Consider the following 16094-nt stretch of genomic DNA (forward strand, 5'->3'; position numbering starts at 1 on the left):
GGTGGCGATTGACGATGTGGGCGGTGGTGGTGAGGATGGTGGTGAGTGAGTGAGCAGCGACATCGGATTGACCCACGCCGTGGACACTCGCACCAGCATGATGCCCAATCTCGGGATACGATACGAACTACTCGTACATGGAGCATCGCAGGCTCACTCTCTGTTACTCGGCATTCGCATTCAAGCATTGTGCTGTATAACATTCACACATTGCGTTGTATAACAGTGACATATTCCGTATAGACTACAGCTTGCCGTCTTGGGCCGTCTTGGACTCCTTACATTGCCAAATTGTGTAGGAGGGACATGGGAGTTTTCTTCCTTTTCCCGATTGCGTCCCAAATGCACGATGCCCAGCAGTCTAAGACAAGGCAAGGCGAAGCGAGGCGGATGCAAGGCTCGGAGCAATCGGCGCAAAGGAAAACCAACATACATACATAGCTCAAGGGCAGAGAGAAAAAAAGAAAGGAAAGCCGATGAGCGGTGATGAGTCGAAGAGAAGCGAGTGAGACTAAGAGCCTATGGTAGCCGTGGCTGACCGAGTTGAGTTGAGTTGAGTTGGGTGAGTGGAAAGAGACGGGAAGGGATGGGATTGTGGTGCTCGATCCATTCAAAGGGGGGCGAGAATTTGATGGTTCGTTTTTTTTTTTTTCTTTCTTTATCGCATTGGAGCCTTTTTTCCCTTTTGTTGGTGTGAGGTTATTCGGATGGTGTTGCGCGAAAAGGAAACTAGGAAATGTGCCTGAATGGAGTGGCGAATTTGGTAAATTAAAACATGCCATGGCATGGATATGGGGACCTTTATTAGCAATGTAAGGTAAAGTAGGAAAAAACTTCCCTTTGAGTGACGAAACACCAACCCCCATGTGTGTAAGAGGAAAATCTTGCTTTTGGTTGTTTCCCCTTGTAATCTCACGATAACATGAAAATTTGCATATGTGTGTGTCTTATTTGGTTCCCATTGGTTTTGAGGCTTTCATGCATGGGGCTGGGATATAACATCGATAGTTGTTTCTTTGTTTTGGCTTGCGGAGGTCACCGATGCAGGTTATTCGATAGAGTGCGGGCGGCTTTCGTGGAAACGAACGGGCTGCCTCATTTCAAGATTTCAAGAAAATTTGCCCTTGTATTCCCCTTGTAGAAAAAATTCTTTTTACTTCTCCTGGAAATTGCTGATACTGTTTGTTTCTATTTTGAAAGAATGCACACAGAAACCCAAGAATTAATGTAACTTGGGTTGCAAGCATCTGCTACACCCCTAACCTCTGAATAAGGGAAGACGTTTTTTTTTTTTTTTTTTTTTTTTTTTTTTTTTTTTTTTTTGGATCCTGCCGTACGGAGACGCTGAGGCGAAAGATTCTGCCTTCTTTTTCTGTTGCCTCTTTTTTTTTTTTCTGTGTTCTCACTTTGGGGCTGGCTGCCCAAACGAGAGATATGGTGGGTGTTACATGGGTTTTGATGTGTTTTGTATTACACGTACGATTACCTCGTAAGTTATGTATTGCGTTGCAAATGTTGTAAAATACGTCAATGCGCAAAGGTGCATCGAGATGTTGTTACGGGTAAGGCAGGTAAGGCATGAAAGGGAGATGAACGGACGTAGCATCGGGACAAGGTACGAGTGCTACCCAGTGATGTATGTATGTACGAAGCAGGCAAGGTAGGCAGCAAGGTGGATTTTTTTGCGGTGTTGTCATGATCCATCCAGATGCCTTGCTGGGGGGGGGGAAGAGAGATGATAAGCTCATGCTGCCCTTTCAACAGGGGGGGTGTCCAGTTACGAAACAAAAGCGATGGAAGGGGCTGCGAAGCGAATTGTAACCAAACGGTATATTACTGCTGCGAGGATGGAATCGCAAAGAAGGATTCGTACATGTGAAATTTGATAGAGGAGACGAGAGAGAAAAAAAGAAAAAAATCTGCAAAATCTGCATCTGCATCTGCATCGGTAGGACATGAGAAAAAGTTGATTCTGATTTGTCCATATTCTCAGATTACCCCGAATCTGCCAACTCATCGGCCCACAACAATGGATCCTTTTTGACGATGCTTTTCGATTGAAAACACATACGAGTACACGCACATGCAGAAGAGTTTTATTCTTATTGAAACCACCCCCGGGAAAAGATATGGTACGAGTAGTACTATGTATGAACCCAAGTCGCCGGCTGGCCGGGAAGTGGGACACGGGGGAATCGGAGAGAGAAAGCCGAGTTGTGCTGGGATTCTTGCATGAGGGTTTGATGTTGATGGGGGGGAAGTGTTGGGCAAATAGCATCAACCATCATCGTGGACTACTGGAGATGCGCATGTCTTGCCTGTTGCGTTATGGAGTTTGCGGCGAGCAGAGGTTCCGTTGAGGTGGATGTATGGATATGGTACTGTAGAGCCAACACGTGCGTGCCATCTCGACGTCCGTAGGGCATCCAAGCTGGTACTACTTACCAACTACTACTACAGCATCTCCATCGCATCTCCATATCAGCTTAACCTTCACTTTTCGCCTCCCCAATTCTCTGGGGCTGCGGAGCACAGAGCGGCCTGTTAGTAATAGTAAGGTAGTCAGTCAAACCTCACAAGATCCTGGAGAAAGCTCTCTCCAACGCTAAGACAAGCAAAGTCTGTGATGAATAAGGAAAAGCGTTTGTTTGCCAGCACTTTTCCCCATCTGCACTAGGGCTGGGCTGAACTGGGCTGAGACTTGACACTAGCGGCATCGCGGGATCTCGATCTAGTACATATTCGTATGCAACTTGTCGTTGGTCAAGATTTGGGGGGGAGGCAAAAAGACAAGTTCTGATGTGAGACCACCAAATTTGCTTTCTTGTTGTAACGAGAATTTTCACTGCCATCTATGCTGTCTTTGTATGTACAAGCTCCTTTTTGGGGGTGGTTCCCCCCCTTTTTCTTTCTTTTCTTTATGCCTTCGGATGACATCTTCTTCGTGATGATGCTCAGGGGGGGTGTGTTGGGTTACGAGGACGGGAGGAAGATTCACGAGATAACGTGCTTCTTAGGCGAGCGAGAAAGTTGTCTTGGGAGTTTTGGGAGACGGGGCTTGTTGCGCAATCATCATTTGCCTGGCCTCTTTTCAGCTCCATCAGGGCGTCTCGCCTCCTCAGCTTTGTCTTGCCTTGTCTTGGACCAACAAAGAAACGAACGAATGGAACGCCTTCTTCTGCCGCAAGTTACCTATGGATACCCTTGGGTACCAAGTATTAAGCACAAAAGCCCTCTCTGCTTCTTGAATCCCCGCCATCTTATCACACAATACAAATCGATCCCTTCTTTCCATGATCGCCCTTGATCCTCTATTCTCCGCCGTAAGAAACTAGCAAACTCCCATCATCCCGTCATTGAGTCGTCTAGCTTTTCTGCGCCCCTTGCCCGGTGCCCTGTTCTCGGGTCCGGCCCAAGGAGAATAAAGCCATCAGATGCCGGTTCTAGCAACCAACAGCCCTACCAGTACCATGGCAGCCCGATGATATTAGTACTCCGCGATGGTAGTAGTAGTACATAGACAGTAGTTCCCCCGTTGGTTGGGCTTTGTCGAATACCCAGCAGGGAGGAAACTATTCGGTGCTAGGAAAGTTGTCCTCCACCAACAACAACATCCGCCATGGCATTTAGCCAGCAAATCACATCCAGCAAAGGTCGCCCTTCCGGCGCCGCCTCTGCCGCCTCTTGGGGTCCGGCTGTCGCTAGACGAGAAGCGGCACAGCTTGGAGGATGGGCTTGTAGACACGGCTGATGGAGGTGGCAAACCCCCATTGGGCTGGGGGACTTCCCAATCCAAACGTAACGAGCTTGACAAGCTACCATACGCACAATAGCAGCAGAAGCAGCAGTAGAAGTAACAGAGACAATGTAAGGAGGAACTAGGAAACGAGGTAAAGACATCGTCGTCGTCGTCGTCACCCTCCTCTCCGGCTCTCACTTCCATCACTCTCCGTCTCTGCAACATACAATTGTTGATACGGCATTCGACGTACAGACATGTAATCTTTCTTCCCCCCTGTCAGATCTTCCCTTTTTCTTTTCTCCTTCTTCTTCTGCTTCTCCTCCAGGGGAGACCAGCCCTCCTTCGGCACTCGCACAACCAACGAACAAAAACAAACTTTTCCTCGCGATACCCGGATCCCTTTCTCTCCTCCATCCTCAGCAAATCCGTCGATCCCTCTTGGAAAATCTTACGATTGGTGGCGTGAGCCGGGCGCGACCGGCTCTTCCGTAGTGGCTGGTCTCCGATTCGCTCCCTCAGCCCTGGGTCCCCCCTTTTCCCCGTTTCAAGGTACTACTATCCTGGCATCTCTCTTTGAACTTCCTCACGGCAAAGCATTGCTTGTTATTCCCAAACTTTCCCCCCTTGTCTGTGACAAACGGCTGTTGTGACATTCCTCACGCTTTTTGTCATGCTATGATCTTGAGATTGGCGACGCTTATTTTTGCCTCAAAAGGGGGGGAGGGGTGCATGAAAAGTTTCAACTGCTTATTCTGCATAATGCGCTTTTGAAACGAGTGAGAAGCTTGTAAGCACGTTACTTGAAACGCGGCGCTTTTTGCTGCCGTGCTCCGTAACGGATGGGACTCCGACTTATTACTGCATCGAAACAGAGTTAAAAGAGTCTCTGTATCATCACTTTTCTTCTACACGACCAATGAAACTGACAATAACCACATATCCCGAATACTACTAGTTTACGCAAGGGGTATCATACTAAGCCCATGGAGTGTCGATAGTCATGCAAGATCCACCACCAACATGCCTCCTCCAGATTCCCATTTCCACAGAGTACACGGGCATCAAGCCGCCTCAAAGCAACCGCCATCAGCGCCTCAAGCTCAACAATCCCAGATTTCCCTCCCAAATTACAAATCTCCCTACTCTGAAAATCTCCCCTTTGGTGCTTAGTCCTCCCCTCCTTTTTTCCCTATCCCGCCACCTTACAACACCACTCCAAGCCACCACACCACCACCACCATAGGAACAAACTTTGGCCATCCATCTAGTCCCTCCCCTCCCCATCGTCTAATCAACAACAGGTATAACAAAACGCCATGGCTTTCAACCCATTCCATGCCCGCGCGACGGTATTTCCCCGAGCTCTGGGTCAACTACACCCTCCCACAAGCAACTATAACGTGCCGATAGGGGGCGAAATCCCCAAGCTCAAGCTAAAGAGAACTGAACAGCCCTCCCTCCCCATAGCTCCCGTCCCCAAAGGGATCACAGGACAGGATCCCAGGACTTGGGGCTTTTCTCAACAAGCCACAACCGCGAGCTTGGGCCAGCTTCGGCGAAAGTCCATTTCTCACTCGGTAAGTGAACTACACCATAAGTCTGGAGATGCCAAGTTTGCCACCTGCTGGACGGGCTATTTCTCCGCGGGAAACTTTGAAGAAAGCCAGAGATAGTTAGTAGAGAGGGAGGCTGTACCTCAGCTCAGTTTCTCCATCAAACTCAAAGCCACTCTCCATACCCCATACCAAACAGAGATCAACGGCTGGGGATGGATTCAAGCCCACCGGATATCGGGCTCAGCCAAGATGAATCAAGGTTAAAAGCGGTATCAGTCAAAGCTGTAGACTAAGCTCGCCTCCCAGAACCCACAACGGCAGAAGAGGCAAAACTCCCCTAATCTTCTCAAAGCTCCCTCCTGGAGATGATGATAGAGGGACACCTCTTCAGACGAAAGGAAGGAACCTCACAAACAAGTACCTCGTCGTCCTTGAAGCAGCTTGCACCCGGAAGAACTCATCACGCCGGAAAGCTTTCCGACATTGGACCAGCTGTGGACCTCCTTCGGGACCATAAACCAACCAGTCAACAACAGACACACAATCATCATCATCAAATTGTTAGCAAATCGAAAACAACCACTCAAGCACAGCTCAAAGCCCCCGTGAAGCCCACTAATAACTGCAGAGAAGATGTTGAAATCCAAAAACGGCCACACGCATGAAATGTATGTATGTATGTATGTGTGTCCAAGGCTCACCAATAGGAAGCCATATCACAACCTTGTCTACTACCTTACTCTACCCTCTTTAACCTTTAGTTACACACCCAGGCTCGGAAATGAGAAAAAAAACAAGTAAAAACAGGCGGCGAATGAGAAAAGCCCGCGAGATTGCTTGCCGTTTTTTGACAGCGAATGTCTGCAGCAAGGCAGGCAGGGCTCAACTCAGCTGTGGCCACGTCGAAGGAAAGCCTCGGCCCGTTGAACAAACAGATGTTCAACAACCCGCAGCCTGCATCGTCATCGAGTACATGCAACGTGTTCTACATACACACTTTTTGTAGTTTCTTTAGTTCCTTTGTGCCATTTTGTGTAATGTAATATACGATACCGCAGGGAGGGCAGACCTCTCTATAACGTTCCTCGTACGGTGCTCCTGTTTTGCATCAAGCCCATTGTCGCAGCCTCGTCAACTTCCACCGAAACTCACACAATCCTCTCCTCAACAGGGGTGAAATGGGGACAATGGCAAAGAAAGGAATCAAAGAGAAAAAAGAGGGCTACGCGGCTCTGCAGCTGCATGTGTACCTAGTGCATATATCCCTCCATCATCATCGTATAGAGCCTATCACTACCTACTACTAACTCTATCAGATACACTAACTACTAAGGTACGTAAACAACAAAACGCATTGCGTGTAAGTTGCATCTCTGTACTATATAAGTATATGCACGCCGCAAAGCCCGACGTCTCCTCGATATCACTGGCCCTCTTCAACCCACAAGGTAAATACTCAAACTCACACAACTCCCCCTCGGCTCAACAGAAAACCGTCAAGGGCGGGGGAAAAAAAAGGCATGCAGAGAACCTCGTCCATTGCATCCGACCCAAGCGAAAAAAACTGCATGCCTTACTTACAATGCCCCCCTGTGAGATTGGGCCTTCTTTCTCCGTGCAAGAGGGGGGCCAAATCCGACGTATGATATAGAATCATCCGCCTCTTCCGTCTTGTCCTCCCGTTGGCTGAAAGACGAAGCTCCCACCCCTGTGGACCGTCAAATATGCAGCAGCTTTTTCTTACATTATCCGCATTTTCGTATCCTGCATCCTCTAAGCCGCTGCTGTCACTTTCAACTTCCTGCAGAGCTGCCCACTAGGAGTTGCCGATGCCAATGCCGACTCGACACCGGCAAACGCCCAATATGAAACGACAGCGACGAAAAAATCAAACCAGGGGGAGGAGGAAGCAATATCACTCGTATAAGCAATCAATGAATGGCCCCTTCACCAGAGCCTATCGGCTTCGTTTCGCAACCCCCTAGGGGGTGACACTTGGGCGTCGAGGAATGGATGCCGCAAAAGGGAAGGGAAAAAGAGACAATAGTATCTTCATCAGGACCACCATCACCATGCGTCTACATGACATGACATGTGTATCCATCCCACGCAAATAAATCATACAGAAACTCCAGCCGGTTCCCCGCCCGGCTCACGTACATGTACCCTGCCCATTGCCAGCGAACGCTTGCATGAAGCGGCAACTTCTCATATAATCTTCAACACCAACTTCCTCGTCCAATGTCCTTTATTTCAATCAACGGACTGGGTTATATTGCCGCCCCCCTTCACCCCCTTTCTCCCGGCCAGTGGCATCTAGCCGCCAAAATTCATCTTCAGCGTAATGGTTGGCTGCGAAGTCTCGTTGGACAGCGACTTGTCTGCAGCGCCGGCTGCCGGCCGACCCGATCGGATCACTTCCTCGAGGAACGCTCGCTGACCACTGCTCAGGCCCCCTACAATGGCTCTGAACACCCCCTGATCCACCGCGGCCAGCTCCAGGAGGCGTGTGCTTGTCTCTGCGTAAACCTCTTCACCCTCTGCCGTCGCTCTGGCCATGAGGGCCGGAATGATCAACGACATGGCGGCCGTCACTCGTTCAGGCTTGACCGACCTTACGTACAAACACAGAGTCTGACAGACGAGTGATCGAGCCCGTTCAGGATCCTCGGGCTCCACATTCGTCACAAAGGCCAAGAGCCGTGGGAAGAGATAGCGGGCGATGCTGACATCTGCTGCAGAAGGCGCCCCTTGCAGCAGCAGCGATCGGATGCAATTGGCTGCTATCTTGGCCGTCTTTGAAACAACACAGAAGAAAAGGGGGGCGTTAGTTTGTGGGCAGTCAAGATGCAGTGGGAGAGGGGGTTGGGATTGAAACATACCATTCGATCCGTGAGGCAGTCTACGACCTCATCTAGATAGCGTGCGACAAGGGGTTCGGTGGCAGGCAGCTGATTAGTGCCACTTGTAAGAAGGATTGTGGTCGCAAGCAGGCTGTTCTTGACAGACGTCAGGGACGTCGGCGTCTCCCGCTTCTGCGCGTTGAGGTAGATGGACAGGAAGCGCCGAAGGCACCCTTGCAGCTGAATGTCGGTGGCCGATGGGCCCTCAGCCGAGTCCCTCCTCGACTTGGACATGCTGGCGACGAATCGCTTCAGTATGGCGAGCGACTGTGGCACAATGAGTTCCTGGCAGCCGGGCGTGGCGAGGATCGTAGCGAAGATGTGGATGATGCACGCATGTAGGTCCGTCTTGATGATGGAGGGGAACACCTCGGCGGCGTCGACAATGGCGTTGAGGGCGGTGCTGATCAGCATGATGGCCTCCCCGTTCATCTGGTGTCGTGCTGGCGCATTGCCCTCGGACAGGCCCGGCAAGATGCCAGACAGGACCAGGACAATGATTCGCGTCAGCTCGAACAATTGGTCAATGTCCTCGGAAAGATCGCCGTCGTCATCCGACTGCCTTCGAGCAGAAGGATGCGTGACGCAAAGGTCCCTGGCGACCTCGACAATCACGCTCTGGACATCCAGACCTTCCGTCAGCACAAGGCGATCCAGGAGGTCCATTGTCTCGGAGAATACGTCTGGCCGGTAGATTGCGTGACCGGTCACACTAGGGTGCAGAATCTTCTTGAGGGCTTGCAAGATGGCCAGCATCTGCTCCTGCGTGGCCAGCGAGTTGTCTTGCCCAGGTCGGGTGGCCAGAGCCTCAAACGCTAGGCCGAAGAGCACGAAGAAGAAGGCCACCGGCTCGTCTCGGTAGTTGATGCCCGGCACCTTTGTCTGGCCATTGGTAGATGTCTCGCTTAGCTCCTTGCCGTCCAGGGCATCAAAGACAAACTCGCTGTCTTGCTCAATCAGGCTCGCGATCGCGTCAACCAGCTTGAGCCATGCGTCTTGGTAGAAGCGAAGCAGCGTCTCGCGATTGAGGGCTGCGTAAATCGTGTCCAGGCTGCCCGACATCGACGGCGGTCCCAGGGTCATTGAGATGTCCGGCTCGAACCGAAGTCGCGCAAATTCTCGGAGCGCCTCCAACCAGAGAGGAGTCAGCTTGCCGATATGCGGCTTCAGAACGTCCAGGAGATACTTCTGCTCGGAACTGGCGACTTGCAGCTCCGCCCATGCCGAAAAGACGGAGATCTTGACCATGACCTGGGCATTGGAGCTGAGACCCTTGAGATCACCAATGCCCGCGTTTTCGTTGTCGCTTGAAAAGTTCTCCAGGGCATTGACGAGCGTCTTTAGGATACGTCCCATCCGATCGACATCGGTAACGATGCCAATTGAGATGAAGCTTGCGCAGACATTGACGGCCTCCGAGGCCAATTCAGGGGATGAATCGGCCGCAAACGCCGGCGTCAGCGCAGAGCTAATCTGGGCCTGGTACTGCTCCAGCAGCATTGCTTCCTCAAAGTCCGGATCGGGTGTCTTGCCAAACATCTTGAGCACCGCGCCAATGATTTTGAGGCCCCAGATACGCAGCTCCAAAACGCCCGATGTCGATGCCGAAAAGGCCATGCGAACAACATCCGCAATCTTATTCTGCAAGGCAAGCTGGGCCTTGGACTCGCCGTTTGCTGCCACGTCCTTGGCGATGATGGCAAACATGTCGTAGATGCAGCTCATGGCAAAAGTCGTGACCTGCCAACGCAGAGGCTCTGCTTCTGACGCGGCATCGGCCTTGTCTTCCTTTGCTCCCGCCGAGGCGGCAGCGAACCCTGCAGCTTCTTCGTCTCGTAAGTCAGGCAGCCCGCCTGTCGTAGACTTGTTTGCATCCTTCACTTCTTCTGGCTTAGCTCTCGTCATCTTCAAAACAGCCTGGAAGCGTTGAAGCCACGAGGAGGTCTCGGTTAATGCTGTTTGATGCAGCCAGTTTCGAATGATGTTGCGAATCCCGTCGTGGGACGGATCAGCATCGAGCACCAGCCACAACCGGTCCTCGAAGCCCTTGTCTGCTTCTCGTAGAACGTCCCGAGGATCTCGTTTCATAATGTTATACAATCCGTCAACGGCTGCGTCTCGTAGGGTTGCGTGTTCAGATGAAAGATACTTTTGCAGCAGGCGGACGTAGTCTCCAAAGTGCAACTGTCCAGGCGCGTACAGAGAGAGGTGCTCCAAGCACCCTAGCGCGGCCCTTTCGACAAAAATATCCTGCTCCTCCTGAAACTGCCCAACCAGTGTGAAGATGAGCTCTCGCGACTTGTTGGCATCTTGAAGGTCAGGGCCGAGCACGTTGATCAGTGAGTCGACGCATCGTGCGATGGCGGCTGTGGTCGAGAGCTCCATCTCAAAGTTCATCGTGATGGCCGAAGATATCTCGGCGTGATGCGTCTCGGAAACGTAGAGCTGAGCGAGCATTCCCAGAGTGCTCGGCACGTAGGTGGCAAAGCTCAGCCCGGCAGCATCTGAAGCCAGTGACAACGCTTCAAGGGCCCAATAATGAACCACCGGATGAGGGTCGTTGCAGAGAGACATCAATATGCCCAGTATAGTCTTTAGATGATAGCCAGCCGCCATTCCGCCCACTTTGGTCTGGATTGCGCCCAAAGCCATTGCGCAGCCCGCTCTGGCGCTGGGCTCCCGATTTCCAACAATGGTGTCGACAAGGTACTTGATTTCCTGGTTTGTAAAAGCGTTGCCGTACACATTGCATAGTCTTGCCACGGCCGCATAGCCGAGGCTGCGGACATACTGGTCGGGGTCGAGAACAAAGTCTCGGACAATGTCCTGCAACAACCGCTCAACGGCGATGTTGGAGACGTCTCCGGAAGGTGAACTGGTTTCTTTCACGGCAACTCTCATTGTGCACAAGACGGCTGTTGCAAGGTTGGCGTTGATGGCTGCCTTGCGACCCGGATCTCGCTGGAGAGAACCTGCAGAGGCAAAAGTCCTGATCTGCTCCAGAATACTTTCCTGTACCTTGGCCGGGGTCAACGGAAATGCAAAGGCAAAGAGCTGTATGGCGTTGTTGATAACCTCGGTAGCTGGAGGGTCAGGATCTGTCGTGCCGTCATCTATACCGCCAATGTACAGCATCGAGGCATCGTGCTCAAGACTGCCGCAGACAGGCGATTGCAGTAGACTGTGAATGAAAGCCTCTGAATCGCTCTTTCGAACCTCATCTTCTTGTATGGCGTTTTCGTTCTGACCGGGCAGCGGCTTGACATTGAACCCAGATACGAGACCCGTTATTCCAAAGCCCGTGTTATCGCCAACATCCCAGATCGACTCAAAGGTGCCGGCAGCATTGGCTATTGACGCGCTCAATGAGTTGGGCGTGTAGTTATCGGGGTCTGCAAAGAGCGAGATCGCAAGAGTCAGAAGATTCGACTGCAATAGAGCTTCGCTGCCCCCTGCAGGGCTCAGATTGACTAATTTGATATAGCACTGCAAGACTCTGCGCTGTACCATTCTGTCAAGGTCCTGCAGCTGGAGAGCGGGAGTCAGTCTCTGCGAGATGTCCTCTGTTATCTTCTTGGACGGCAGCGTTTTCAAAAAGGCCGTCGTGCTCTGGAGCATGGCCGCAATACGCTTGGAGACATCAACCGTGAGGAGCCGGTTGTTGAATTGGAGAAAAGACAGAATTGAGCCCAGAGCGCATTCTCTCACGTGGGTGAGAAAGGATGCTTCAAGAAGACTTCTGGCCGAAGTGTTATCCTTGGCCAAGGGCTTTGGCAGAGCGTTTTTCCAGAGTAAAAGCAGTTGCGACAGGTGAATCTTGACAAAGTTCGGACCCAGGGACATGAGGCCACCGATAAGAATCCAAGCCACCTGGATCTGCGTGCTCGAGACCCTGAGTTCGGACTGGCTGCTCGATTTGAGCAAGTTGGTTGCCATCGTCAGGACTCGGCTGTTGACGTCGAGAGAGCCGTGCAAAGGACGGGAAGGGCTGGCACTCAGAGTGGCCGCCAACCCATGCGCGAAGCCGATACAGCGTCTGGGAGAGTTACGGCCCGATCCCAGCAGCGACAATTCTCGGCTGAGGCTGTTCATGCAGACCGAGAGGCAGGGAAGCAGCTGTTGCGGGCATGCAAGGACAAATGTCTTCATGCAATGCGACGCAAACACCTGGACCGAATAGCTCGGGTGCTGGAGGACCTGCAAAAGCCCATCTCGACACGACTCGGCGAAGCTGTTTGCGGCCGATCCCAGCGACTTGATCAGCGACGCGACAGCATTGAGAGCAACGATCAGAGTATGCTTCTGAGGCTCCGGTCGTTCGGGTAAGGCCTGGGGATAGTTCTTCAGCACGCCGCTAATCAAGGATTCCGCCGCCGACGTCTGGCCAGATTCTCCCAGAATCTTGCGTCCGATCACGTCCTGAACGATGGCATCTATGATTTTCCGGGATATCAACAGGCGATAGCGGTTGTTGTTAATGGTTGGATGGCCGAGGACATCGACAGACAGACTTTCCACGATGCTGAGATAGTTGGTCTGCACAGTCCTCTCCCCGAGCCGGCGGAAAAGTTTACCGTAACACACTCCAATCGCCGTACGAGATCTGTTCGTCGTTGCAGCCTTGACATAATGGCCAGCCAAGATCTTCAGTATATCGTGAAGTGACAAAGCCAGGTCTTGACTCCGCTTTGCACCAGGAGCCGGGCTCGACGAGCGGGACGGGATCTCGTCTTCATCTCCTGCAATACCCGGATGTGTAGAAACCCGCTTCAGCTTCGTCTTGGACTTTTTGTTCTTTGCAGCAGCCTCCGCAGCGCTGGACTCTGAATATCCCTGCACCAGAGCCTCGGCGAAGCAGCTGGCCACGGCGTTGCGCACCTTTGCGGATGACGAATCGGCCGCCTTGAGCATGGCCGTCTCCAGCTTGTCGAAATCGGTAGAGTTGTTAAAGTATGTGGTGTGCTGCACCAAAGCTTTGAGACACCGGCACGCAGACACGACGACGAGGCTTCCCTTGTCAGCAGAGGCATGGCTCCTGGCCTGCTTCCACACGTCCCTCGAGATATACTCATCCATGGACCCCTCGACCATGATGACAATCTTCTCCAGGGCAGTAAAAACCGCCGCTCTAATTCCCGCATTGTTGGACGCCGACTTGAGCAGCTTCAGCAGCGTTGTGCAAGCCAGCTGATGCAGCCCAATGGCGCTGTCGCCCGCAGAGGCGAAGACGTCGCCCAGGCAGCTCACAGCCGCATGCTTTGCGCGCGTCTCGCCATCCGACTTGGACTTTCCGCCAGCCGCGATCGCGACGAGGTCGTTGATTGTCTCAAACAGCAGCTTCCTGTCGCCCTTGCCGAAGATGTGTGCCAGGCAAGCTCCCAGATTGTTTCGGATGACCCGTGACGGCTGCGGGGCGGAGAGGTTGATGATCTGGAATATCTCGCGCTTGAGGTAGAACTGCTGGGCGGTGCAGTCGTCTGCCGAGAGCCCCAGAACGTGCTTCCGCAGGCTCGACACGAATGTGAGCAGGAAGAGCTCCTGCTGCTCGGCGGGCAGGGCCTGAAGCTTGGCGAGATCCAGCTCTGGGTTGGCCGTGGCCGAGTCGACGGCGGTGCTGGTCGGACCGCTCGCAGCGGCTGCAGCCTCGGGCTCTTGAGGCGACATGGCGGGGGAGATCCGGCGTCGTCAGAGGGGCCCCGTCTGGTCGAGTGTGTCCTTCGGTATCGTCACGCTTCGCTTCGTCTCGTCTCGTCTCGCCGTTGCTGTGGTGTCTTTGATAGGGGGATGGCCAGCTAACAGTTACATGCGCCCCAGCTGGTGATGATGGGCATCGACACTAGCGGTGGTGCAATGGCCAATCAGCAGGCGGCGGTGGCCCTAGAAATGGCAGCGCTTTTGCCAGAGCTCCAGGGAAGATTGTTTCCCCGGCGCAAATCCAGGAACATGCGATACCTACCTACGGAGTGACCTGAGGCGTCTGGAGAAGGATGAAATGAGTCTTGGAGTCACTGCAAGACATACTTATAATCAGCCATCTCTCTGTGTGGTCATTTGACCTGAAATCTACCAAAATGGCCACCGCAAGGTCATTCTCGCTCATGACAAGATCTTGTCTCTCGGCCGCTCCTCGCAACACTCTTGTATGCCCATCATGCTCACGGTCATTCGGAGCAACAGCGTCTCAGTCCGCCGGGCATAATAAATGGTCCAAGACGAAGCATATCAAAGCCGTCACCGACAAGAAGAAAATGTCTGAACGAGTCTCATTCACGAAGCTCATCACCATGTACTCCAAGAGTGAGTCCGTCATACACGAAATTGTCCTCTCAAGCCTCTCTTAAGACGAAATGGCTCTCTAACGATTGACGAATCAAAGTGTATGGGGAAGACATCAGATTCAATCCACAGCTCGCAAACGCAGTTGCGGCAGCGACAAAAGGTATAAAACGATCACTGTAAAACGTGATTTGAGAATCGCCGACCTAACTCACAAACAGCAAGCGTGCCAAAGGCGTTGATCGAGGGCGCCATTGCACGAGGCCAGGGTCGCTCTACAACCGGCGCACAGCTCGAGCCCATGACGTTGGAGATCCTTATGCCCCCAAACATTGCTCTGGTTGCCGACATTGAAACGGACAACAAGACGCGCAGCTTACACGACCTCAAGTTCGTAGTCAAAAAGGCCGGCGGACTGGTGGGATCGACGGCATTCTACTTCTCAAGACGCGGGCGAGCCGTGTTCAAACCCAGGGACGACGGCCCTTCCTTATCAGATGTGCTGGAAGAGGCAGTCGAGCACGAAGGCACCGAAGACGTCGAAGAGGACGCTGATGGCAACTACGTGATCTGGACGGAGCCATCCAAGCTCATGGCCATCACCGAGGCCATTTCCAAGCGCTTTGAGCTCGAGGTGGTCGAGTCCGAGATCATGTGGGCCGCGAATGAAGACACCAAGGCCGATGTCGACTCGCCTGAGCTGGTGGAAAGCTTAAACGTCTTGCTCTCCGGTCTGCGAGAGTACACTGAAGTCAGGGCACTCTTCGCCAACATTCGTCAGGGAGCCATCACGGACGAGGAATGGGACAAGCTGGAGAGGCACATAGATATATAGACATTGTAACCAAATCGTGAATTATACGAGGAACATCCCAAATATTGGAGTAGAATTTTTCCTTTCCCGGTTCTCCTTAACTTCAACCCAAAAACGCCAACCATGCAATTTGTCCCGTTCTCGCCATAGCGCCCATCCCCAAACTTCATATCATACAGACCAGCTCTTTTACCTCTCCTTTCGCCCCATCATTACGTCGCATAGTATCCAGCAGTACGGCTAGGAGCTCTCGTTCTTCTGCGCCTGCTGGGCCTGCTGTCTCTGCTTCTCCTCCAACAGAGCCTGTCTCAATTTCTGTCGCGCCACGATTCTCTCGTACTCGGCCTTGATCTCCTCCCGATCCTGCGGCAGCTTGTTGCACTCCTCGGGCTTCGGCCAAAAGTCGTTGACGGTAAAGCGGTTGTCCAGGTTCGTTCCGAAGTAGTACATGATTCCGATTGGAAACAGCAGATAGGTGCCGAACTGTTTTCGGGAGGTCAGGAAAGCTGCGATCATTGCTAAGAGGTCAATAGACAGGCAGCCCTTACCTTGAAGACTTCGAGGTTTATGCCGCCCATCTTGGAAGATTGCGATTTGGTATCTGGTTGAAAGACTGACTGGGACAATACTACGAAGACGTCGAGTTCGAACTGCTTTGGATTGACGAGAAGTTCGCCTTGGACGCCTTTACATCATAACCTCGATAAAGCGGTAGCTTCTACAACCCCGCCAAACTGAACCCACACCTCACACCACCCACTTTCTCCGGGGATCGAACTATCCGTAAGGTACCTTAGATCTCT

At 52.4% G+C, this 16094-nt stretch overlaps 3 protein-coding genes across 3 annotated transcripts; 1 reads left to right on the forward strand and 2 right to left on the reverse strand.

The window, feature by feature from the left end:
* Nucleotides 1–7614: 7614 nt before the first annotated feature.
* Nucleotides 7615–13865, reverse strand: BBK36DRAFT_1158213 (ARM repeat-containing protein; the record flags this gene model as incomplete). Its single annotated transcript, XM_024894086.1, has 2 exons — nt 7615–8094; nt 8181–13865. 2 exons carry the CDS (start codon nt 13863–13865, stop codon nt 7615–7617), a joined length of 6165 nt encoding a protein of 2054 aa, XP_024750695.1.
* A 434-nt stretch (nt 13866–14299) lies between these two features.
* Nucleotides 14300–15312, forward strand: BBK36DRAFT_1167780 (YebC-like protein; the record flags this gene model as incomplete). Its single annotated transcript, XM_024895087.1, has 3 exons — nt 14300–14498; nt 14578–14640; nt 14699–15312. The coding sequence occupies 3 exons, from the start codon at nt 14300–14302 to the stop codon at nt 15310–15312; spliced, it is 876 nt and encodes a 291-aa protein (XP_024750696.1).
* Nucleotides 15313–15531: 219 nt separating this feature from the next.
* Nucleotides 15532–15869, reverse strand: BBK36DRAFT_1116356 (hypothetical protein; the record flags this gene model as incomplete). The annotated part of the gene is made up of 2 exons (XM_024890224.1): nt 15532–15774; nt 15840–15869. 2 exons carry the CDS (start codon nt 15867–15869, stop codon nt 15532–15534), a joined length of 273 nt encoding a protein of 90 aa, XP_024750697.1.
* Between the last annotated feature and the right edge of the window lie 225 nt (nt 15870–16094).

Source organism: Trichoderma citrinoviride, assembly GCF_003025115.1.
Source record: "Trichoderma citrinoviride strain TUCIM 6016 unplaced genomic scaffold BBK36scaffold_5, whole genome shotgun sequence".
Taxonomy (NCBI): Eukaryota; Fungi; Ascomycota; class Sordariomycetes; order Hypocreales; family Hypocreaceae; genus Trichoderma; species Trichoderma citrinoviride.